We start from the raw sequence: 26,054 nt of genomic DNA, 5'->3' as shown, positions 1-26,054 counted from the left end.
ACTGATCATGAGAGAGAAAACAGGGGCACCCGGGTGGCTCAGTCAAGTTGAGCATCCGACTTTGGCTCAGGTCATGATCTTGCCATTCATGAGTTCGAGCCCCACATCAGGCTTGCTACGTCATCCTGTCATCTTGTCAACCTGTCAGTGAACCAGAGTTCAGATCTTCTGTTCCCCCTCTCTCTGCCCCTCCCCTGCTGGGTGCTCTCAAAAATAAATAAACATTTTAAAAAGAGAGAGAAAACAGTTCTGTAGTTTTCTGTACTCATGGCTCTTAGGGGAGAACATATCATGCCACCCAAGGCCTCTCAGGGGAAGCACCAGCTTGGTCATGAGGCAGAGCAAGGGGGATCTCCTCCAAGGCAAGCACCTTTATTGTGGTTTTTACTGGAAGGAAAGGGTTAGACAGGGCAAACAGGTTGAAGATTGGCTATTTTGAATGATTTCAGTGGGCTCTGGGGCACAGGGGCTGTCCCAGAATGCCTGATACTTGGTGCTGGAGTAATTAGGGTGGGTGTATGGTGGTCCAGAGTATATAAGTCAGATAAGGGGGATGTTTAGTGTTGCAGACTTAATGCCTTATTTAGGAAGAGGAACTGACCAGCCTCTAGCCAGGGCCTCAAAACTGGATCAAGATAGGGGCGCCTGGGTGGCTTAGTCGGTTAAGCGTCCGACTTTCGCTTTGGTCATGATCTCGCGGTTTGTGGGTTCGAGCCCCGCGTCTGGCTCTGTGCTGACTGCCAGCTCAGAGCCTGGAGCCTGTTTCAGAGTCTGTGACTCCCTCTCTCTCTGGCCCTCCCCTGCTCACGCTGTCTCTCTCTCTCTCTCTCCTAGAAACAAAAAAATTAAAAAAAAAAAAACAAAACTGGATCAAGATAGCACACAAGGACCCATACAGTCTTGTATCACAGCAAGCAATATTCTTTTTAAAAATTTATATAAATGATCATACATTTTGTTACTTCTCTAATCCCAAAACTTTAATACTCCCTACTGACTATATTCAAAAATTTTTTCAAATTTTGAAATATTTCATCATTCAAAAATTGTATTATAGAAATTGTTTTTTAAAAAGTTGAAAAGCACCTCAGAGCACTGGTTTAGCTGTAATTTTTTGTCCTCAAACAATGAAATAGTATGTCAACATCTTACATCTGTACAATATCTAATTTTCTGCATGTTTTAAATATTCCATAGTTAAACATTTTTTTTAATGTTTACTTATTTTTGAGAGAGAGAGAGATGGAGTGTGAGTGGGGGAGGGGAGAGGGAGAGGGAGACCCAGAATGTGAAGCAGGCTCAAGGCTCTGAGCTGTCAGCACAGAGCCAGATGTGGGGCTCAAACTCAGGGACTGTGAGCTCATGACCTGAGCTGAAGTTGAATGCTTAACCTACTGAGCCACCCAGGCACCCCTAAATACTCCATAACATTTTTAAAAACGAAAGTTGTTAGGGCACGTGGGTGGCTCAGTCAGTTAAGCATCTGACTTTGGCTCAGGTCATGATCTCACAGTTCCTGAGTTCAAAACCTGCATTGGGCTCTCTGCTGTTAGCACAGAGCCTGCTTCTGATCCTCCTCTATCCTCCTTTCTCTCTCTGCTCCTCCCCAGTTTGCGCTCTCTCAAAAATAAACATTTAAGAAATCTTTAAAAGTGAAAGTTACTGAAAGAAAAGGAGGCAGAGAGGAGCTGCAAGCTGCCTGGCATCTTGCACATCTTTTTTTTCTTTCCACTTTTTGAAATATAATTGACATCTCAATGTCATCTTGATCCAAATGAAGTTTCCTGACTCTCCTGAGGCCCCATAGAAATGAAGGCATCTAACTGTACATGCTTTGGGTTGGGAAAACTCATAATGCAGCTAAAAGCTTACAACTCAGAGTGAAGACAGACCTTAGCTCACTAACATCCAAACTAGGGCTTTTTTCTGGCTAGCCCCGATGAGGAAATGGTCAAAGGGCAGCCACACAATATTGCCCAGTATTCCTCAGTCCACCTGCAGTCTTGCTAGGCAAAAAAACCCAATTCAAGCAAGTACCTATTAATCTAAGCGGGGTACTGTAATCCCTTTTTCACTACTTAATACAGAATGCTATTTGAAATAACTGCAAAGTAATCCCTGAACTGCAAATAACCCAGGGATCCAGCCTTCTGTGGTGGTGACTGACTTCACCACTAGGGAAGCATTAGTGCTGCCTAAGGTGCATTTTTCTTTTTCTTTGTTATTGATGTAAAATTTGCATTTAGCAGTATATTCGTTTCAGGTGTACCACATAATTTGACATTTGCATGTACTACAAAGTGATCACCACAGTAAGTCTAGTTACCATCTGACACCATACAACTGACTTCCTTCACAAATGTACATTTTTCTGGATTGGTCAAGAAAATTATCCAGATGAGGCTATGACTGCTGAACGAACCTGCATCCCCCCCGGGTTATCTCATCCCTCATCTCTGCCTCCTAGACCAGCCAGCCTCAAAGAGAAACCTTACATTTGGACAGGATCTATGCTGCTGCTGGACAATTCAATTTACTTTTTTACTTCTTTTCTTCTCTCAATGGGAAAAGGAGCCGGAAAAAGGGCTTGTGAACCAGCCTGGGTAATCTCTTTCTCTGTTGGGTTCAAGAGTGCAGCAGTTAAGAGTGCATACCATAGAACCAGAGTACCTCAGAGTGCCAGCGTTTAGCCCTGCCATCCACAAGCTGAGTGACCTTAGGGAAGTTACCTTAGTGACTCCGTACCTCAGTCTCCTTCCACTACGTGGTGATGATGGCAATAAGACCTACTGCTGCTGGGTTGCTGGGATTGTTAAATGAGGTTGAGTATTCAGACTGTACCAGTGAAGGTATGATACATGTAAGCTATTGTTATTGTCATTGCTTTTTGAGATACTGTGGCTTTGAGTAAAAGCCTTCTCTGAGCCTTGGGATTCTGCCTACCCATTGACACTCTCTTGGGGAAGGGAGGGGGGCAAAACTTAATAGGTAGTGTTCTTTCAAGAGGTAGTAACTAGAAAATTTTAATAGACTCCAGACAATACAAACTTTTGTACCAGTTGTTATAGACCAGTGGATTCCACAAAGGAGCTTATTTTTTATTTATTTTGTAGAGGGAGTGTGAGCAAGGAAAAATAAGCTCCTTGGGGCACCTGGGTGGCTCAGTCCATTGAGTGTTCAACTTTGGTTCAGGTCATGATCTCAAGGTTGGTGGGTTTGAGCCCTGCGTTGGGCACTCTGTTCTCAGAACGGAGCCCACTTTGGATCCCATTCCCCTTTCTCTGCCCCTCCCCAGCTGGTGCATGCTCTCTCTCTCTCTCAAAAAAATAAAACATAAAAAAAAAAAAACCTTAAAATATTTGTTGAAAGGTATTAAATTTGTGATAATCTAATTACATAAACAACAGGAAATAAAAAGGCGGGTCAGTCTGTGAGAGGATACATCTTGGGGTCATCTTCATTTGTGGTGAATTCAATTGCTTTTATTTTTTATTATTTTTAAAATTTTTATTTTTGAGAGTGAGTGTGAGCAGGGGAGGGGCAGAGAGAGAGGGAGGCAGAGTATCCCAAACTGGCTCTGCACTAACAACAGAGAGCCGGATGCGGGGCTCAAACTCATAAACTGGGAGATCATGACCTGAGCGGAAGTTGGACACTTAACCAATCCAGCCACCCAGGCACCCCTCAATTGTTTGTAAACCACAAACCTTAAAGGTGCACCTCTCTGCACGTACTCTCAACAATGAAAAAACATATCTCTGTAGATTTCAGAGCTAAGCTGAGACACTTTTTTGGACACAGAGGTGAAAAAAATGGAGGCCCCTAAGACCCCACAGCTGAAGTGATCCAAGTAGACCAGGTGTGGGCAAGCATTTTTCAGTTGGTGAGGTAAACTGGACATTTGTGGAAAAGGCCTGGATCTGTGGCACTAGTATGAGCAATTCCAGCCCTCACTGTGAAAGAGTATCTACATAGGACTGTGCTGGCTCTTGTCTTGGAAAAAAATATAGTGGACACCTGGGATAACTCCTAGGACTAGAGGGAGGCTCAAAATCAGTCCAGGGCCCTAGTCTGTTCATTCAGAGAAGCTCTCAAAGACTATTGATGAAGGGATCAAGGAGCCAATTTGGCTCAGAGTCAATGAACTGTGTATATGAACACATTTTCTTGGATCTGGCTTCACAGTCCCTTAATTCTGATATAATTTTAATATTTGCCTCAAATTTGCTGCTTACATGTTCTCTCCAGAAACAGGCTTCTCTACAGCCTGAGCTGTAACACTCATTGTGGGGTTTCCCAAGAATACCTACCTGATTTTTGTAGGACTTTCTAATTTTGCCTTAATTTTCTCCTTGTACATTTTCACCCCCTCTGATAGCTCTTAAGTTTTCATTTTTCTTTCCTGGAATCAACTGTTTTTGACAAACAGCTCCTCCCTCTAATATTGTCATCCACTCATCATCTGCCGCTACTCCAAGCATTCCCGTAATTTAACCAGTTATTTTATTTTTAAAAATATACTGGTTTTTTAATTTATTTATGAGAGAGAGAAGCGGCAGAGAAAGAGGGACACAGAGAATCCCACACAGGCTCTGCAGTGTCAGCACAGAACCAGTTGTGGGGCTTGAACTCAGGAACCTCCCTGACCTGAGCTGAAAGCAAGAGTCGGAGGCTTAACCGACTGACCCACCCAAGAGTCCCTAACCAGTGATTTTAAAATAATCTGCATAACCTATGACCAATCGTCTTGATCTCTTCCCTTACATGAAGAGAGTCCCCAAAAATAAAATGGTAGTAATAATTAGCCCCAGGACACAGCAAGAAAATCTCCACTAACTCAAGCTGGGTCGCCATTTCCATCCAGTCTAGCCTCAGGTGTTCTGTGACTGAAAACCTTGCATTCTCCCTGGGACTTTCTGGGTCACCTTCAGAGAATAGAGTTTCTCAGCCCAAGTGATAATACGTGAGCAACCTCAGTAAACCTGCTAATCCCTCCCTACATCCTCCAATTGGGCCGCTTTTATCCGTCTTAGTGTTTTCAGTTCCCTATTTTTTTTCGCGACAGGAAGTAACTCTCATTTTCTTTTCTCATGCTTGCCCTCAATCCAGGGGTCCTTTCGGTTTACTGTTTAGTGGGGGTACTGAGTCAGTATCCTCAGGAGCTTAATATGGCTCATCATCTCCCCCACCTCACGCACCCCGCCTTGAAACCTCACTGAGAAAGATCTCGCCGCTCCCCTCCTGGGCATTGCCCCCCCTCCGCAGGCCGGGCCTTGCCCCGCTCCCGGCCGACCAATCCCTGGCTCCACTCCATTTGCGTCACAATGGCGCCCTCGCGGCCCCGCCCCCGGACGCCAGCTGCGGAGGCCCCGCCCCGCCGCGCCGAGCTCTTTGCGTCTTTCCGGCTTCGTGTTGGAAGTAGCGCTGCGCGGCGTCTTCCTGGAGAAGAAGGTGGGGTTCCGTGGGGAAACCGGCTGGCGGTTACGCCAGCGGCCGGAAGTGGGACGGGGGCGCGGGCTCTCGGGGCTGTTGCTCCCGGGTGCTGGGGTGCAGGGGCGAGCGGGGGCCGGGCAAGCCCAGAATAGTGGGGCTGCCGGAAGCGCCTCGTGCGCCCGACGGGCGGGAGTTTTGCACTCGGGCCTGCTGCGCGCCAGACCCCGCCTCTCGGAGGCCCCGCCCAGGGCGCGCTGCCAGGGGTTTCCATGGTGATGGTAAACAAGCCTCAACTGCCTCTGCTACAACTGCCAAGTTCCCCGCGTTCCACCCTCTAGGTGCTCGGAGGGACGACCGTGGTGCCGGATGTGAAGAAGAGCGGGAGCGTGGAGACTCGGAGCCTGAGGTGAGGGGCGGGACGGGCAGCGAGCGAGTCGGAGGCTGAAGGGCCTCACAAATGGGACCGACAGAGAATTGGACCCCCTGGGGGTGGGAACAGTGGGGCTGAGATTTGGGTCTGGGGAGGTGGGGTCAGCGTTCAAGGGCTTTACAGTCGGGGAGTAGACCACGGGCTCAGATCCAGGGCCTTACTCTCGAAGACTAGACCGCTGGGCTGAGATTTAGGACTAGGGGAGGCAGGCGCACTCCAGGGGGAGAAGAGCTTGAGCGCCCCTGCCAGGAATACCGTGAGGGCACCCGGCGACCGTGGGAGAGGGGCTTCATTTAAAAATGAAAGCAGTACTTTCACGTGGTTGAGTTGCACCAGACTGGTTGGGAGCTGACTCCTCCCCCCTCCCACGTTCCCGCTCGCTGAGCCTCCACTTTCGATCTCTGCGGCCTTTTCTTCCTCTCCGGGCGGCGTGTGTGCCCTGGTCGCCCGTCTGCGTTTGTCTCCTGCTCTTAGAGGTATTGTGTTTGCATTTTGGGTGAAACTCTTTGGTTCTCGTTATCTGTGCCTGGTGACCACACTTCTGCCGAGCGTGCTTAATCGGCCATTTCTTTCTCCTTGTGCTTTATTTCTTTGTATTCTTGAATATATATTTGCTGATTCTTGACTGCGCCTAAGAAACTTCTGGACTCTGCCGGCGCTCGCGCTGCGCCCTCTACCTTCAGTGAACCCGCGTGGTTCGCTGAAAGTGGCTCTGGGCGGCCTGGTGACGCCGAGCGAGTCGCGCGGGGACTCGACCGACCCCTGGTCTTTCATAGAAACGGTTGAGAGGCCACAGGCCCCTCCCCTTTGATCTGTACCTTTAAGGGGGCTCTCAGGAACCCCCCACGAGCTGCCTGCCAGACAAATCCCCAGGCCTGGCCCCCCCCCCCCCCGCCCTCCAGCTCCTGCAGGACCCCAGCCCGGCGTCTCTTCTGTCCCGGCCCGTCTGCCCACGGGACGCTTTTTTCGCAGTAGTTTTCTTCCCCGGAGGCCCTAGGATGAACTAACGTGTTTCCTTGTCGAATACTCACAAGTATTTGTGGGGCGTCCGGGCTCATGCCTGCCCCTGGGCCGCGTGCGTGGCGGGAGAGGAGCCCGCGAGCGGCAGAGCGCTAAGGGGGGGAACCGCCGGATTGGGAAGGTGGGGGCGCCGAGGTGTCCGGAACCTGGTGGAGCTGGAAGAGGTTTGAAGACTGCAGATAAATACGCTTTTCAATTCAAAACAACGTTGAAAATACCTATCTTAATCTAATTCTCCCTATTACTTTTAGTCACGTTTTTAATGGTTAATTAATTATGTTTCTGAATTTTTAGTGAGTGAAAATACTTCGGGTTCTCCAGTTAGATAAAATATTAGGATATGTCAGTGAAAAGTGTTGTGATATTTTCAGTGTTTAGAGAAGATTCGTCATTTTAAAATATGTGAGTAAATCTCTACTTTTAATGAATGTTGGGAGAGATTGTTCTGATGTTACCAATTACTAATCTTTAAGCGAGTCCATCTTTAGTCATTTCTGGTGCCTTATGCATTTCCATAAATTGATTCGGTTCATTGTATATTATGGTCTCCTTTTTATTTTTTTCTATTTTAACATTCTTTTTGTGGTATTGCTTTTTTTTAATTGACAAGTGACTGTTTTTCACTTTAGAGCATTGTTATAAAGCTCCCTTTAAACATAAAATATTCAAGTAAAAATACGAATTGATTTTAGTGAAAGGGTTGATTAAATAAATAGGTTAGTCGTCAGATGTGGCCAAAATTGTGAAGGAGACTCTAAAGACCTATGGTGTTCATCCAGGCTAAGTGCCTGGAGGGGTTACAAAAAACGGGATGAAGTCTCCTCCTCAATCTGAGCTCTGGTTCCCAGACTTTTGTAGAAGCACATTAATTGACCCTTACTGGGTCTAGACACCGAGCTAGGAGCTTTATCATGTTTTTAAGTCACATGCTCATGAGTCTTGGAAGGGGGCTTTTGCTGTTATCCCTGTTACAGATGAGAAAATGGAGGCCCAGGGGAAAATGAAGTCACTTCCCGGGGCGGGTGGGGTGGGGGGGAATGGATACAGCTGGCAATTAGGGCTCAGATCTGTGTGATAGAAACAGTCCTACTCTGTCAAGGACCCTGCCCCCAACTTACTGCCCTGAATTGCTGTTCTTGGGGAAAACTAGAGGCCTCTTGGGAAGGTCAGAGGGAGAATCAGGCCTCACCTAAGACCAGTCTTATTTTACAATTCCAGACATAATAAGGCTTTTCTTCATAAATAGTTCGGCTTACATTTATACATTAAAAAAAGAACTACAATACCATTGTTACACCTGAAGAAACAATTATTTGAGATCATCAAGTACCCCATGTTAAAATGTACCTGACTGTATAATATTTTTTCACAGCTGGCTTGAATTGGAATCTAGACAAGGTCACACCTTGTATTTGGTTTTAATATTGTTTTAATCCAGAACAGTGCTGTCCAACGAAATACAATACAAGCCACATAAGTAATTTCACATTTTTTAATAGAAAAATGAAACGGGTGTAGTTCACTCTAATAACTTAGTTTAATGTAATATATAAAAAATAATATAAAAAATATTTGCCCATGTAATTTTAATTTATATTTAAAATTTTTTCAGAATCCAGTGCGTACAGCACATCTCAGTTGTACCAGCCACATTTTAAGTGTGGCAAGTAGCTACCTTAGTAGTGCAATCTAGAGGTATTCTTTTCTTTGTTAAAGAATTGGGTAGAGTGTCACAGAGTTCCTTCCTCAGGCTTTCTGTTTTTCTGATTACATTCGTGCTGTTTGAATCTCTGACCTCTGCATTTCCTATAAAACGGTAGTTCTGGTTCTGTTGAGGTTTTCTTTTTGGAAAGAATACTTCACTGGTGGGGCTGTGTACTCCTCCCTGAGGCATTTCTTGGTGTTCCCCCTTAGTGAAGTTAGCAGCCATTGACGGTCTTTTCCCTAGACCCTTTGTTTTGCTGATGTTTCTAAAACAGTGATATTTTAAATATTCCGTCTCATTTATTAGCAGGAATACTTTTATAGGAAGGAAATTTTCTTTGTTAATCATTTGATTACTGTAAGTTGTACTTTATAAATGGCACGTTAAGTTTTTGAGTCATTTATATGTATCAATATCTAACATAATTTATTGAATCTCTAGCATGTGCCAAGACCCTTTTTCTGGTATCATTAGGATGTGTTTTAATCCACTGTGGCTTTTAGTCATATAATTTGGTGCACAATTATTCTAATTTTCTGGCCATTGGGAGCCCTTCAAATTAGTTCCTGACTCTGACAGAACCACAGTGGTCTTTGGTACCTTTCTTAAGTGGGTCTGCCAAAGTTTATTCAACTGGACTTCTAGTGGTAGGCAGTTGGGTTGTTTCTAGCCTTTTCCTATTAGAAGTGGAGTCGATGAGTAGCCTTTGCAGGTGTCTTTGCTTTTTGGGGAGCCATTTAATATTTCCACAAAGGATATTTGAAAGTGCCTGCTTATTTATAGCCTTGCCAAGGGAATGTGTTTTCAAAATTCTGTATTTTTTGCCAATATGGTAGATATTTTAAATGTTATTTCAAATTTTATCTTAAATGGTAAAGTTGAGTATCTTTTCATGTTTAAGGTCATTTCTGCCTACTATACCTCTAGTCCATTTTCCTTTTTGGGTAGTTGAACTATCTCTTTTTAGATGCTCTATATATTAGGGATATTAATGCTTTGGGAAAAAATTGCAAATATTTTTCCCACTTTAGCCTGGTATTTTTGTTTAGCTTAGTGTTTTTTAGCTATTCATAAGAGATTTGGAGGTTTTTGTTTTAGGTTTTGTTTTTTCGTATTTATGTAATTAAATTTTTCAGTATTTTCCCGTATTCTGGGTTTGGGGTCATGGTTTGTGGAATTCATCTATTTTTTTCCTTCTATTGTGTAGGATATTTCTTAGCATTTCTCATAAAACATGAAAAATCCTTAGTTAACTCATTTTACCTTCATTAATGTCAGTGTGACAGATTGCAGGGCTTGACTTTGAAATGATGAGCTACAATTGCATTCCTAGAATAAACCCAACTTGGTCATGATTATTGCTTTGGGTATTGCTGGATTTGGTTAGCTGATAATTTCTTCAGGAATTTTTTAATCTCAGCTCATGAGCAAAATTAACCTGTGGAAACTTGGTAAACTAATTCTAACACTCTTGGAATATTCTAACACTCTTGGAAATGGAAAATCAATTCCAGGTTGATTGTTGATAAAAACAAAAATGCAGATGACAACAAAGCAGAAGTTAAGAAAAATATCCATATGGATTTGGGCTAAGAAAAAGATCTCTTAAACAGTACAAAAAGTGATAATCATTAATGGGTTAAAAAAAAATACTAGAATGGAAAATTCTCAATTCCTATTAAGTTTCTCAGACAGTAGGCCTCTTACAGAAATCCTCACCTAGTATGAATATTACAAATTTCTGTTACAGTCTTTCCTGCTTAGTCTATCTGCATTGCAAAGATGATCCATTATTGACAGCTCCTAGGGTCTTTGTTCTGCTTTACACAATATTTGGTTAGAATTATGCTGTCCAGTAGAACATGAATGACAAATGTAATTTGTTTCATTTTTAATTTACATACCATACAGCTCACTTAGTACAAATGAGAGGTTTTTAGTAAATTCATAGCGTTGTAAAAAACCACCACTACTATCTAATTCAAGAACATTTAACATTGAAGCACCCTTAAGCATTCTTGGGATACATCCCACTTTGGCATGGTGTATATAACTTTTCTTACATGTTGCTAGATTCAGTTTGTAGTATTTTGTTGAGGAATTTTGCACCTTTACTCTTCAGAGATATTAGTATGTAGTTACCTCTTCCTGTGAAGTCTGTTTGGTTTTGGTATCAGTGTTTAGTTTGTTAGAGCTGCCATAACAAAATACTCTAGACTGGGTGTCTTAACAGAAATTTGTAGTCTTGAAGTTATGGAGGTCAGAAGTCCTAGATCAACGCATCAGCAAGGTTGGCTCCCTCAAAGGGCCATGAGGAAATGATATATTCCAGACCTCTCTCCTTGGTTTGTTAGATGGCTCTCTTTGTATCTTGCCTCATCTTCTTTGTGTCCAAATTTTCCCTTCTTAAAAGGACACCAGAGATAATGGATTATGGCCTACTCTAATGATGAAATTTTGAGCCCATAAAGAAGGGTGATACTGGCTTTGTAGAATAAGTTGGGATGAATTTTAATATTTTAATTTAGTATATGTATTTTCATGAACTATTATCTAAAATATTCCAACATGTAGTCAATATTTTAAAATTGAGATGTTATACTCTTGTTTTAATCTTTGCAATTCGGTGTACGTTTTATACTTCCAGCACATGTCAATTTGTACTTGTCACATTTCAAATGTTCAGTAGGCACATGTGGTTAACAGCTATCATATTTTTATCCTTTGTACCCAATTTGTTCTTTTACCAAGCAGTTTTTTCTATACTTTAAATTTAGGAGTTTTAGCAACATATGCCTAGGTTATGTCTTTTAAAAATATCTGTTGGGAACCACACAACCACGTTTCTCTTAAGCCAGGAAAATCTTCCATTCCTTATCTGTTCTCTTCTATTTGTGTCTTTCTCCTTCTGGAATCCCTATTATTGACATGTTATTTCTTTTGTCTCATGTTACATCATGTGTCCTCCAAATTTCATCTTTTTCCATTTGTATTTTTCTCTTTTTTGAGATATTTCTTGCACGTGTTTTTTAGGCTGCTATCCTTTCAGTTTGTTACTAACTTTATAAACTCAAAATTTGATTGTTAGTACTAAAAAGTTTTATATTCTGTAACTTAGTATCTGGAAGTGCTCATTTTTTTCTGTTAAAAAATGGATGGTTTTGTTCAGCACTTCTCATTCCCTGATAACTGCTGTTTTAAGCTGTTGTCTGGATGCATGGCATTCTCTTTGGGTGCTTGAGCCACTGCTGTGCATTGTCCCATTCCTTTCCTCTTGGTTCTGTTCTCTGCTCTCCCAGGGCAGTGTGCTCTGGTCCTCTGGCAGGCAGCTGCATGGGACCTGACCAAGTGTCAGCTCTCCACAGAGCCCCAGGCTCAAGGGACTGTGGGCATGTACTGCAGCCATGGCTCTAGGAGACTATGGTGTAGCCCACAGGCCTTCCTGAATGTTGGGTCTAAATGGTCACCCATCCAGGGGCTGCTTACTCAGGAGGAGAGAGCTACAGGAGAGTTGGAAGGGGAGGTGGATCGGAGACTGTCTTCCTAGCAGTTGTATTTTAACAGATTCCCCACTTTCCCCTCTTTATATTTCTTAGGCTAGAATCAGATTTCCTACTGTGGGTGGGGAAAGCACTACCAGTTAATAGAGATGATGAATCCCTCACTTGAGAACAGATTTTATCTTTAGCAATGGAAGTCAAATAGCAGTGTTTCTTTTTAGGAAAACTTTACCTGATATATTTTTTCCCCTCTGTGGTAAAATTGGATTTTGATTGTTGAGTCATCTGTAGAATGCAATCAGTAGCGTCACAGCAAGAGTTGCTTGTTCTATGTTGGATAAAAAATTTTTCCCTTACTTTAATATAGGCATTATAATTTACCTAACATTGTACTATACGATTTTAGCTTTTTTAATTAACACAGATTTTGTGAAATGAACACTGGGGGTAACAGTATATTATTACTGCAGACTTAGCTACCATACATAAACTAAAGGGCTTAATAGTTAAAAAATAATGGAAAATAGCTTTCCTTTTTCTTACGGATCATCTATATCCCCTTTGGTGGATAAAAATATAGTAATAGTAATAAACATTTGGAATGTTAATGATCCATCTACAGCTTCTCTTTATAGCTCTGAGATAGCTTTATGTATTGAACTTGGATAGGGTCAGATTTCTCACTTCAGGGTGCCTGGGTGGCTCAGGTGGCTAAGCATCCGACTGGCTCAGGTCATGCATGATCTCACAGTTTGTGAGTTCAGGCCCTGCATGTGGGCTCTTTGCTGAGTGCTCAGATACTAGAGCCTACTTCAGATTCTGTTTCTCCCCTCTGTCTCTCTGCCTCTACCCCACTCAGGGTCTGTCTTTCTCTGTCTCTCGAAAATAAATGTTAAGAAAAAAAAAAGTTAAAGCATTCTCACATTTCAGAAGCACAAGTCCCTTGAAAATTTTGGTACAACTGTGTGGGGATGTGTTTTCTTGAAGCCGCGGTTCTGACCTAGGTCATATTCTCAAGAGACTGTCTGACAGCCAGAAATGTTTAAGAGCCCCTGACTTTATAAAATTGCTAGGTTAGAAGAGACTTGGTTTCCAGTGTAATGTCCAGTGAACAGGAAAACTATCCATAACAAATTAGGGGTCTGGGCTCTTCTCATATACTGTCCTTTGGCAAGGAATTGCTTTTTCCCCAGATCCATCTTTGTTCAAGTGGAAAACCAACATAAGCAGCAGAAATAATACTAAAAAATGTCTTTTTTGAAATTAATAAGAGCTGAATATTAAGATTAAAAGGATTTGCAATGGGGCTCTTGGCTTGCTTAGTTGGTAGAGCATGGGACTCTTGATCTCTGGGTTGTAAGTTCGAATCTCTAGAAATTCTACTACTATATAGAGATTACTTAAAAATATAAAATCTTTTTTTTAATGTTTTATTTTTGTGAGAGAGCAGGGGAGGGGCAGAGAGAGGGGGGGTCAGAGGATCTGAGCCCAGTGTGGGACTCGAACTCAAAAACCGTGAGATCATGACCCAGGCTGAAGTTGGACGCTCAACTAACCGACTGAGCCACCCAGTCAGGTGCCCTAAAAATATAAAATCTTAAAAAAATAAAGGATTTGCCACAAAGCAACCAACACAAAAACCAGACCCTGGTAGAGTGCTGCATTTAAAAAAGTAAATTTGAACAAGCATTGAGGAAGGAATAAGGGTAATGTACAAAGGAACAAAAAGTTGTACATTTATTAATTAAATTTTTTTTGTTAACGTTTTTATCATTGAGAGACAGCATGAGCATGGGAGGGGTAGACGGAGGGGGAGACACAGACTCTGAAGGAGGTTCCAGGCTCTGGAGCTGTCAGCACAGAGCCCAGTGGGCCACTCAGACTCACAAACGGTGAGATCGTGACCTGAGCTGAAGTCGGACGCTTAACTGAGACACCCAGGCGCCCCTAAATTCTACTTTTAAACCTTACATATTTACCAGGGGGAAAAAGTTTCATATCCTCTCTCCCTCACTTGCATTTTTGGTTTGTCACTTCCTCAGATCCCCAGTGTAAATTAATCCCTATTTTCTAGTTTTGGGTCATTCAGAATTTGTCATCATACACCTTTCTTTCTTTATTGATTTCCTAGTCCACTGTTCTGTGGACCTAGCACAGTGCCTGCATTTTGTAAGTGCACAATATTTTTTTTTAATAAGTGCACAATATTTCTTCGTTAATGACTCCAATTTGGCAAATTGTATCTTCTGCACATCACTCAAATCCTTTCACAATTGCTTCATTTCTACCACAATGTTTTTATTGCAGGATACCACCATTTTTTCCCAAACTCGTGTCATTGCTTCTCATATCCCTATGCAACTGTTCCCACCATTAGTTTTCTAGATAACAGCTAGATTGTTCTGTTAAAAAGCAAAAACTCAAATTACACCACATTCCATTTTGAAACAATTAAGTGACTTCTCATTGGCCTTAGACTAAAGTACAAAATACCAAACCAGGCTTTCTAAGCTGTGTGGAGGATCTTCCTCTTTTCATTGGTCTCAGATCTTCTCTGCTTTCCTCTTTCATTGGTCTGGGCACAGCATGCTCCCCTGTGTCTTCGGTACTTGTTGTTCCTTCACTGGGCAGGAACCCTATCATAGCTGATCAATTATTAACAGTCGCCTCCCCAGCGTCACCGACCAGTTAAGCCAAGAAGGCATGTGTAAAACTTACTTAACTGCAAGAAATATATTCAAATAAGTGAGAAAATGCACACCAATCATAGAGATTACCCAGGATATATTTTGAAGAGGTTTTTAAGAGGTGAAATTAAGGGGTGCCTGGATGACTCCGTCGTTAAGGGTCCAACTCTTGCAAGACTCAGGTCAGTTCAAGCCAGTGTGCTGAGGCTCAGCACTGACAATAAGGAGCCTGCTTGGGATTCTGTCTCTGGCTCCCTTTCTCTGCCCCTCTCTGCTCAAAATAAACTAAAGTGAAAACAAAGCAGTCAAGGTACCTTAGTTCTGTAGACTATTTTTTCCCAAAACAGGACAATTTTGTGGTTAATTCTTCAAAATACTGTTTTATTTCTCTTTAATTCAGTTTTTAGTATCTGTGACTCACTTTCCATGGGATGGCTGAATTTTTAATCTTAACACCCAGCTTCAACAATTAACCAGTCAAGGACAGTTTTTCTTTACATCCCCCACTTAATTTTTAAGCAAATTACAGCAGATTACTTCATCTCCCAATACTTCCAAGTGAATCTCTGCAAGTTTTTTTTTTAACATAACTACAATTCAATAAAAAGTAAATATAATACTTTATACTTTAAAGTATTTAGTCAGTGTCAAAATCTTAAATTTTTATTATTTGACTCAAAATTCAAATATGCTTCTGTGTGTTATGAATTCTTTTAAAATCTTTTATTCAGTTAGGTGTTCACTTGGTCTTTTTCCTTGGAGCTATTTTCTAATGAAAGACTGATATTTTCTAATGAAAGACTGAACTCCTTTGTCCTTGCAGAATTTCCCCCAGTCTGGCTTTGCATACTCTCCTCTAGTAGGTTCTGTATAAATCCTAAATTTCATAGCTTTTTCTAGTAAATAGATTAATAGTTTTTATTAAGTAATTTCATTAATAAAGGTGTTTAACAGAAAAGTAGAGGCAAAAATATAATGAAACTCCAGTACCCATCACCTAGTTTAAATAATTACTGTCATAGACCCTGTTTTCATCTGTAATCCCACTCAGATTTAGAAACAGATTTTAGACATCAAATACATCTCTAAGTAATGACTCCAAAAATAAAATTACAGCACCATAATTACAACTAAAAATTTTAAATTCTTTGAAATCAGTCACTGTTCACACTGCAGTTGCTTTAGTAATTATTTTCAAGATCGTTTGAATTCCGATTCAGTGGTTCATGAAATGTAATTCTTTTTCGGGTATTAAAAAATCGAGTTTTAAAATTTATCTTTCAGATTGATGGAAAATATTTATAGGAGCCCATGGCCATATATATAAAACAAGACTGTATATAGAAAGAGCTTCTCCCTTTTGTCCATTAGTTTCCATTCTAAATTCTCTTAAAGAGGTTTGGTGTATTTTCCCTCTTTTTTTTTTTTTTTTTTTTGAGTCTACGGTTTCTTCTTAAACCTAAACCGTGCGGAACTACCCCTCTCGTGTGCTGGTACGAGATGGACTTTTCCCCATCTTGGCACCTTTCCTGAAAACTCACTCGGAACGGTCTTCCTAGTTGCTTTTCTTCCCTCCTTCCTCCCACTTCCTGCCTGGGCCGACCGCGCGGGCCGCACCTGCAGGACGCGTTTCCATTGGTGACATCTTGGCGGGCCCGTCGGTGGCACTTCCTCCTTTACACCCCGTGACCCACGTCCGGCCCGCCGCCCTCAGTCACGCGGCCTCTGCCTCCCGGACGCAGCCCCGCGCGCCGGCCTTCCGGACTCCGGACCCGTCGTGGTGAGCCGCCGCGAGCGGACGACCCCCACCCACCCGCCCATCCATCCTCACCCAGCCCCCAGTATACCCCCACCGCCCCTGGCGAGTCTAGGGAACTCATTTCCCTCTCCTCCGCAACTCCCCACCCCCCCCCCCCCCGCTCCAGGAACTCTTTCTTCCCCCTCATTGCCCCAGGAACTCTTCTACCCCAGCGTCCCTTTGGCCCCAGGAAGTCCCCCCGACCCGACTCAGGAGCTCCGCCCCCCATGGGTCCCGGGAAACTCTTCCCTGGCCGCCCCAGAGAGCCCCCCCCCTCCGATGCGGGAGCTCCGCCCCCTCCCCCGCGTCTCCGCGAAGCCGGGACGGAGAACGCTGGCCCCACCTCACTCCCTCCTCGGCGGCCGAGAACTTCCCACTCCCGCCTTCGTAAACTTACCCCTCCCCCCCGTCTCCCCTCCCACCACCAGGCCCGGGAAGACTTCGCCTTGTGACCTCTTCCCCTTCCCCCCTCCCGCGAGGCCCGAGAATCCTCTCTGCCCCCTCCTCCTTCCTCCCTCCTCCTCCCCCCTCCCTCCGCTCGTCCCGTCCCCGCCCCGGAAGCTCCCGCAGATCCCGCCCAGGCCCCGCGACTGGGCGCTCTGGGGTCCGGCCTTCCTGTGGGGCTGAGCTGAGCGTAGGTTCTCGGATCCGCCAGGTAGACGACGAGTGAGGCGCCCCCCGCACCTCGTCCGCGTACCCCGCCCCAGGAGCTCAGCGCCTGTGAGCGCCGCTGTGCTTCCCGCCGAAATCGCTCATTCGCGCCCCTGGCGGCCCGCGGCTGCGAGCTTAAGAGCGCAGTTTCAATTTCAGGTTAATAACAAAAGGAGACGCACCTGGACTTTACCGGAGCCTTCTGCGTTTTTAAGCGTCGGGTGGAATTAGGGGTCCTTTGGCTGTAAACTGCGCTTGTTTGAAAATAGAAATCAGTTCTCCCTTCAGCGGTAAGTCTTAGAGCAAAAATGTTAATTGCGTAATCCTGAGGCAGCGTCTCTTTCTCACTGTAGTTTAAGAGTAGAACTTTCTGAGTAATTAAGACACCTAGGACAACCTTGCTCTTGCGTGCAACCGGCTGCAGGTTAATATTTATTTACAAATAAAGGCGAAATTGATCCCTAGGTCCTACTGCAACACAGACCTAAAAGGGGGTAAAGCCAAGGTCCTATTGAATACCCTTTCCTGAACAAGATGGGGGTTTAAGCCACCCTGTGTACTCCGTAGATAAACCTAATCAGTCATGGCACTTGGAGGCGCGCCCTGTTTATCTTGATTGGATCTACCTGAATCCGAACTAAATCCCGTCTAACCAGTAGAGTGAAGGAGAGAGCACATTCTGGAGAGCCTCCCAGGAGCCCTAGGAGTCTGTTAGAAATGCAGAATTTTGTCGTATCCCATCATATGCGTTGTTTTAGAATCTCACATTTTAACAACTTCCTGTACAGTACAGATAATTAGAATCTCCAGTTGTGGGACCGAAGAGCAGTATTTTTTTTTTCACACTCCAGTGATAACGTGGTACTTGTGAGATTTGTGCTCTGTATGCTTCAACGTGTGTGTTCACGGTCATGCACACCCATTTTAGTCTTGTGAAAATTGGCCTTAGTGTGTCTGGCCGCCCCTGCACGCGCATATCCAAGGAGGGTCTGGTCCCCAAGATGTTGGTCTGCAGAACACACTGGAAGGAGCCAGGAGCTGGAGTAAACCATAAAAGAAGGGAATCAGGTCATTTAAGATGCCTGGGTTCTACCTTTCAGATTCCACTCTTTTCTGGTGACAAGAGGGAGGGACGATTGAAGGTTTTTGAAAACCATCTTCCAGGGAGTTTGAAATTAATTGCTTCTTAAACTGTTAATTCTTTACTGTTATACAGGGTTCCCCCAAACAGGGTTCCCCCAACAGTACCAGGATAGTATCTTATGTAATAATCACAGGAGACTCTTAAGACAAATTTACGTTTAACACAGTTGCTCTCAGTGAAATTAACTGGACTTTTCCAAACTAAGAATGTAGTTTAGTCCTCCATGTACTCCTTGGACTTCATATATCCTGGTCCTTTGGAACACCTTCATCACTTGGCTGTGGGTGGACAGTGGTAGGGATGATGTTTGGTTTGTTTTTTTTTTTTTTTTTTTTTTTTAACTGAAAAGCGTAATTTAACATCTTATATTCTTGTCAGTTAAATAAAATATCAATGTTAGAGCAAATACAGGTCACAAGAAATGAAGTTACCAAATAAAACTGGGAAGGAAAGACTTGAATATCTCCACCCTGACCCCCCCAAGGATTCTTGTAAATTGTAAGTTCCGTTGAACGGTTTCTAGCAAGCTGACTATGGAGCTCATCCCAGAAAAGGTCTGGCTGCATCTGGAGTCTCTCACCTCTTGCCGCTGAGGTCCCTACCAGGGACTGTTCGGGCCTTACTCCATTTCCTCCCTAAAGAAGCCCCTCCCACCCTCGGTATTTAGATTTCCTCAGAGCTTAAGAGTTTTCTAAGTCTCATCAAGGCTAGTGAGGTGTTTCCTTGCCGTTATCCTCTGTATTACCCTATGAAAAGGTAAACCTTTTAAATGCTGTGGGGGCTGTCTTGGGTGTGTGCTTTAATTATGGAAACTTCTGGCTATAAAGGAACTGCAGCAGTCTCAACCTGCCCTTTCTTGGAGAAAGGGAACTGAAACCCATCCCAGCCCCAGCACCACCACCCCTGGTTGTTCTGGTGAGTGCTGGAGCACTGAGGCAGACGGCCATATCACTCTTTTTTAGGACAATTCGTTACCTACCAGGAGTGTCTCCAGACTGTGGGCATCCCCCCCCGGGTTGTTCTTTAAGGTGAGCGCTTTAAAAAAAAGTAATTTCTGTTTACGTTTCGTATATTTAAGCAGGAGATTTTCTTACTGTGAAATGAAAGTTTTGTTTTTAGCTTTAAATTTAAGATTGAGCAGAAATCCATAGCATTCTTCTACTGAGTTTTAGTTAATGTCCTGACTACTGTGGAACTCCACAAGGAATCCAAATGTAGAAGATGCTGAGGGCAAAGTGAAGATACTGAGTTATGTTTGCATCTAAAATTAGGTTTGAGTTTCGTTGAAAGAAGAATAAGGAATTACAAGTCCTAGGACTTCTTGTGAGAAGTGGAAGAGAAAAATAATTCCAGAGCATAAATTAATTTGTATTGAATATTAGTAGACATGTGTTTGAGAAAAGAATGTACTTTTCAGAGAAGTCACTTTGCTTTTGAAACTTTATTTTCTGAAGCAAAGCATTTATAATCTGTACAATGTTAGGTATTTTAAGTAATTCTTATGAAATGTTTGTGTTCTCTTATGCTTCCTGCATGTCTTTCAGCCTAGACTACCATATTGTAGAGGGAGGTGTTGACCTCACATGGCCATCAGTTAATCTCTTGCTAATCTTGGGCCTGCTGTGCTGGGGGTGGGGCCACAGTGACCAATGGAACAGACACAGTCTGTCCCTGGTAGGCTTTCCAAGCAGTTTTGAAGACACATTTGTAGAACCATAAGATTTAATTCAAAGGGGAAGATCTTGTGGAAAGGTAATATGTTCAAGCTGAGACTTTAAGGATTAGTAGGATTTAACTAGACAGAAGGTTGGGTGGAGTGTATTTGGAGAGATAATTATCATGTGTGTGAAATGCAAGGGAGCAGAAAGCTTGGCACATTCCAGACATAAGAAAATGGATAATGGAGGGTTTTTTGTTTTTTTGTTATTTTAATAGGAGTTCTGTAAACTAGATAATTGTGTTGGAGGCCAGAGTTGCAAGGTCTGAGCATTCCCTTAATACTGTGGTTTGTGCTCCAATGCCAGTGGGAAGCCACTGAGAACTTAGAACAGGAGAATGACATAAAGTCAGTTTTAGGAGAACACTTTGAGCTGCTGATTGGGTTGCAGTAAGAGCTAGCCGTTACACTTGGAGAAGAAGAACCAGGTAAGAGTATCCTGGCATGGGCTGTTGGTACTGGAATTTAGAAATGAGGAAGTAGAAAGTGATATTATAGCAATGCAGAAAGAAAGTTTGACAGTTGAAGGAGTTACTGAGCTCTTACTGTGCCTTGAATGGCTAGGGACTGAGTATAGAATTGTGAGAAACTTTTATTATTTGTTGAATGCAAGAGTTCCTGAATAGGATTTGGGAATGTGGGTTAGGGTGGTGAATGGGATCATTCCAGAGAGATAATGAATTCATTGGGTGAAGTTGTCCAAGGTTTACTCCATTTTCTTTCTAGAACCTTGGGATGACAGGTAAGGCTTTTTATACCTGCAGCCAGAGCATTGTAAAAGAGTGTCAGAGAAAAATGCTGCTTTCATTTGTGGTGTATAGAAGCTGTGGATGGGAGTTTTGCACCTGTCTGGGTCTCAGGAAGCCTAAGGCTGGGGACTTGGGTGTCTTTGGCCCAGAACTAGTTGACCAGGATCCTGTGAGGCTGCCTAGAAAAGGACTCCCAAGTCCAGTGATTCCCTGCATTTGAATGTTGAAGAAGGACTCACAGGAAGAAGCTGGGAGAACCTATCTAAAACCAGGAGATGGTTACATTATAAGAGCCAAAGGGAGAAAGGATTTCTGAAGGGAGTGCTTAAATCCTGCTGTGGGAACAAGTAAAATGAAGATAAGAGAATTCTCTTTTCTTCCCAGTGGAGTGAAAGGTTTTGCCCTTTTTATGGTGAGCAGTAGAGGGGACAGTGGAGGCCTGCCTTCTGAGGAGATTTTTACTGAGAGGGTCAGCAAGTAGCTGGAGGGAAAGTTGGGGTCAAGGAAGGTAGATTATGGCATTATGGGCGTACACATTACTAAGGAGGTTGTGTTCAGTGAAGACTGAAGATAAAGAATTTCTCGAGGGTGAATGGATTTGGGACCAGAGCAGGATTGTGATCCTGCTAATGTCAGCTAATGGGAGAAGCAACTTCTTCCCTATAAATTTTTGGAACTAGATGATCACCCAAAGATGAGAAGATTAGGGGAGTTTGCCAGAGATTACTCAGGGCCGTGGGAGAGTTGGGGGTGTGGTAGAACTGTAGGCAGTATCAGGGGCCAATTTTAAAGTTGGTGACCCCGATTCTACAGTAGTCATTCCCACTTGGGACTGGGACTTTACCCCCAGGGAACATTTGGGAATGTTGGGAGATAGATTTGGGGTTGTCACAACTGGAGAGGGAGGTGCTTCTGGCAGCTAGTGGCTAGAGGCCAGTGATGCTGCCTGACATGCTGCGGTGCACAGGCCTGTTCCCCACAACAGGGAACTGTCTGGTCCAAAATGTGTGCTGCTAAGCCACTCAGTACAATCGTGAAACAGATCCTTAGTCTTCCTGGGCTGTTTCACTGGGCACGTACAATAAAAGGAGAAAGCATATGAGTTCCCTTTGTTGTAGGGGGAAGGACTGAAATCATTACAAAATCATCCTTTTGCACATTGGCAAAAGTGAGTGCTGCATAGAGTGATTTTTGTCAAATATTTAAATTATAAAAATGCCTCAGTAGTAGTTTGTCAGTAATTGTTTTTCCCTTATACTTATGCAGTTGGACCTTTCATATGTTACTTGCTCTGCTTTTTCTCTAATAACAAGAAAATGCTCTTGGTCTAACCTAACCAGTATTAATTCCTCTGTGATCATGGCACCAGGGTACACCGATCCTCTTGACTTTTACTCAACCAGTGTAATTTCCTGTGTTCCTCCAGTTCTGAAAAGTTCTCTGTTTCTAAATATTGACTGACTTCATTCTTTTGTCTTCTCTTCTAGAACTTAAAATAATTGACCAATAGAACTGAGAGTGACAAACCTATTTTATTTTTTTTAAGTCTCCTAATTCTTTTTCAGTCTGAGTAATATGTACATTTGGGGGGCGATCTGGGATTGACTCAGCTCAAATGTATTTGGTATATTTTCTTAACATATTTAATCTTTTTTGTCTGTAAAATCAAAACATTTACTGCATATTCTTGTACATAATAAATGAAAAATTATGTAAAGTAGTTTTTGCTTTCTTTTCAGCCACAAAAAGCTGCACCCAAGCTTGTTTGACGTCTATCCTCTCAAGTGTCCATGATGCTGGGCCCCGAGGGAGGTGAAGGCTTTGTGGTCAAGCTCCGTGGCCTGCCCTGGTCCTGCTCTGTTGAGGATGTGCAGAATTTCCTTTCTGACTGCACAATACATGATGGGGCTGCAGGCGTTCATTTCATCTACACTAGAGAAGGCAGGCAGAGTGGTGAGGCTTTTGTTGAACTTGAATCAGAAGATGATGTAAAAATGGCCCTTAAAAAAGACAGGGAAAGCATGGGACACCGGTACATTGAGGTGTTCAAGTCCCACAGAACCGAGATGGATTGGGTGTTGAAGCACAGTGGTCCAAACAGTGCCGACACCGCCAATGATGGCTTCGTGCGGCTCCGAGGACTCCCATTTGGATGCACCAAGGAAGAAATTGTTCAGTTCTTCTCAGGGTTGGAAATTGTGCCAAACGGGATCACATTGCCTGTGGACCCCGAGGGCAAGATTACAGGGGAAGCCTTTGTGCAGTTTGCCTCACAGGAGTTAGCTGAGAAGGCCCTAGGGAAGCACAAGGAGAGAATAGGGCACAGGTATATTGAAGTGTTTAAGAGCAGTCAGGAAGAAGTTAGGTCATACTCGGATCCCCCTCTGAAGTTCATGTCTGTACAGCGGCCAGGGCCCTATGACCGCCCTGGCACAGCCAGAAGGTATATTGGCATTGTCAAGCAAGCAGGCCTGGAGAGGATGAGGTCTGGTGCTTATAGTGCAGGCTATGGGGGCTATGAGGAGTACAGCGGCCTCAGCGATGGCTACGGCTTCACCACTGATCTGTTTGGGAGAGACCTCAGTTATTGTCTCTCAGGCATGTATGACCACAGATACGGAGACGGCGAGTTCACTGTCCAGAGTACCACTGGACACTGTGTTCACATGAGAGGGCTGCCATACAAAGCCACAGAGAACGACATTTACAACTTCTTCTCTCCACTCAACCCTGTGAGAGTCCATATTGAGATTGGCCCTGATGGAAGAGTGACGGGCGAAGCCGATGTTGAGTTTGCCACTCACGAAGAAGCTGTGGCAGCAATGTCCAAAGACCGGGCCAACATGCAACACAGATACATAGAACTTTTCCTGAATTCCACAACTGGGGCCAGCAATGGGGCATATAGCAGCCAGATGATGCAAGGCATGGGGGTGTCGGCCCAGTCCACTTACAGTGGCCTCGAGAGCCAGTCTGTGAGTGGCTGTTATGGGGCTGGCTATGGAGGCCAGAACAGCATGGGTGGGTATGACTAGTTTTGTAGGAGCATTTGAGTTATTGCAATCAAATTTTCACAGGCAGCCAACAAGCAGTGAAAAGCAGTTACTACTCTAGAGAAAGATGTGGGACCCATTTTGCACCATGAGTTTGTGAAATCTGGATTAAAAAATTACCTCTTCAGTGTTTTCTCATGCAAACTTTCTTCTAGCATGTGATATTGAGTAAACTAAAACTATTTTCAGCTTTTCTCAATTAACATTTTGGTAGTATACTTCAGAGTGATGTTATCTGAGTTAAAGTAGTTTTGAGTACATTAAATGGATCTTTTACACCACATCACCGTGAACACATTGGGGAGACGTACTTTTTTGGAAAACTCAAGGTGCTAGATCCCTAATTCAAAAAGGAACATTTCTCATGTTTGTTCATTCTAGTTTATTTTCATTTAAAATCTTTTAGGTTAAGTTTAAGCTTTTAAAAATAAGTTAGTTTTGAAAATTGAGACACATTACTAATACTGTAGGAATTGGTGAGGCCTTGACTTAAAACTTTCTTTGTACTGTGATTTCCTTTTGGGTGTATTTTGCTAAGTGAAACTTGTTAAATTTTTTTGTTAACTAAATTTTTTTCTTAAAATAAAGATTTTTCCACAATGACTGGCACCGACTATATACTCACCAAAAAGTAGCAAAATGGATGGTTTAAGAGAACTTGTTTTAATACTGCTGTATTTCAGTGTGAATTTCAAAATAATTTAGCACATGAAAGATTTCTCTATTCCTATGCCAAGGCTAAATTAAAAGTTTGATTTTTAAAATATTAAATGAGTGGCAGAAATGGTGACTGAATACAAATCCCCAAGAGTATTAAAATAGAAGCACACAGTCCCAGCCTCCCATGAGACCAGAGTGCTGTTCTTAGCCATTTGTAATGTCCTGCTCTTCCCTTATTTTAATGTAGGAGTCCTGTTCATCTCTTCTAGCTAGAGGTCCTTCATTTTGGGTGCCTTACATTGGCAGTCACTAACCACCATTTGTTCGTTTTTTAAATATAAAATGCTAATTTTTTTTCGTACTAGCTCAAAACACTCCCAGATGAGCAGGTACAGGTTATTGTGGACTTCACATAATGAGCTTGGGACAGACCTGTGTCCAAATTCTGGGCAGCTTCTCACAGCTTATAAGCATTTACGTAGACTATGGAATTTTACCTCGGCCTCTTATGGCTTCACAGGTCCACCCTACCTGTCATTCTTCCAGCAGGTGTTCTGCAGATTCAAATGGGCAGTGCCCAGGAATTGCCAGAGGCGCCGGGATGCAGGCTGAACTAGGAAAATCCACTCTGAGGACTAGGTAACCTGAGATTCTGGGGAGGCACCTGGTGTGAGCCATGTTCACAGGGTCTCTACCCATCCCATGGGTCTACCATGCTCCCAAGCCTCCAGCAATGGTCCACCATAGGAATGCAGGTCCCTCTGGGTTGTAAAAAAGACCCAGAAAGCAGGTAGAGCACCTGGGAGTTTAAACCTGCAATGACAAGATTCCATGGAAGACCAAGATTTGAGTGGGCAGTGGTTTTAAGTATATTGCCCCATATAAATCTCTCTTGCTAGGGTTTAGGGTCCAGATAAGGAGTGGGCTCCAAGAACCTGGGATGGGTTTTCTGGAAGAATGTGCTATATTATCTGAAATTGCTGGGCCAGCAGCAGTGGCTCCCTCCTGTAAGTAAAACTATCTGGAGGCCTCACCTGTGGTAGGTGATTTATAGAAGAGGTCCTCTTCATCAAACAACTCAAGTACTGTTTCCAGAGCAGATTGGCAGACTGCCAGTCAAATCCAGCCCGCTACCTGTTTTTACATGGTTCGTGACCTAAAGATGGTTTTTACAGATGACTTCATGTCAGGGAATCCCAATTAAAAATCTCCAAATGAATTCCATTCTTATTAGACTGAAAAATAAGCCTCAGCCTGCAAAACCTAAAATATTTGCTATTTAGCACCTTCAAGGAGATTTTGTTGTTTTTATTCCAAAGAACTAGTATTAGGATATAGCATGACACAGAAGGGAGGCCCCACTGCAGGAGGAAAAGCACATGCTACCAAAAAGCCAGGGCCTGATTCATATGTGTGGCCAGGAGGGGATCTGGAGGATGCTAGACCAGTAGGTTGAGTGTAAAATGATAACCAGCATCTCCTGTGACTCAGGATTTCAATTTTGAGT

General features: G+C 43.3%; 1 protein-coding gene across 7 annotated transcripts; it reads left to right on the top strand.

The window, feature by feature from the left end:
- Nucleotides 1-5,388: 5,388 nt before the first annotated feature.
- HNRNPF (heterogeneous nuclear ribonucleoprotein F) lies at nt 5,389-24,487 on the top strand. Of its 7 annotated transcripts, XM_039257747.1 has the most exons (5): nt 5,389-5,451; nt 5,772-5,839; nt 17,384-17,514; nt 19,331-19,396; nt 22,574-24,487. In XM_039257747.1, exon 5 carries the CDS (start codon nt 22,625-22,627, stop codon nt 23,867-23,869), a length of 1,245 nt encoding a protein of 414 aa, XP_039113678.1. In that variant the 5' UTR covers nt 5,389-5,451; nt 5,772-5,839; nt 17,384-17,514; nt 19,331-19,396; nt 22,574-22,624; the 3' UTR covers nt 23,870-24,487. The 7 variants fall into 7 exon arrangements, with proteins under 7 accessions (XP_039113678.1, XP_039113679.1, XP_039113683.1 ...); XM_039257748.1 differs by lacking the exon at nt 17,384-17,514; XM_039257746.1 differs by lacking the exons at nt 5,389-5,451; nt 5,772-5,839 and adding an exon at nt 16,439-16,555.
- Nucleotides 24,488-26,054: the final 1,567 nt, after the last annotated feature.

This window comes from Hyaena hyaena, unplaced genomic scaffold (assembly GCF_003009895.1).
Source record: "Hyaena hyaena isolate Hyena2069 unplaced genomic scaffold, ASM300989v1 scaffold_631, whole genome shotgun sequence".
In the NCBI taxonomy this organism is placed as follows: domain Eukaryota; kingdom Metazoa; phylum Chordata; class Mammalia; order Carnivora; family Hyaenidae; genus Hyaena; species Hyaena hyaena.
The sequence above is the reverse complement of the archived record's forward strand: the minus strand, read 5'-3'. Positions and strand labels throughout refer to the sequence as shown.

Coding starts and splice junctions, on each gene's coding strand:
- HNRNPF (XM_039257752.1), top strand. CDS start 22,625: ATGATGCTGGGCCCCGAGGGAGGTGAAGGCTTTGTGGTCAAGCTCCGT.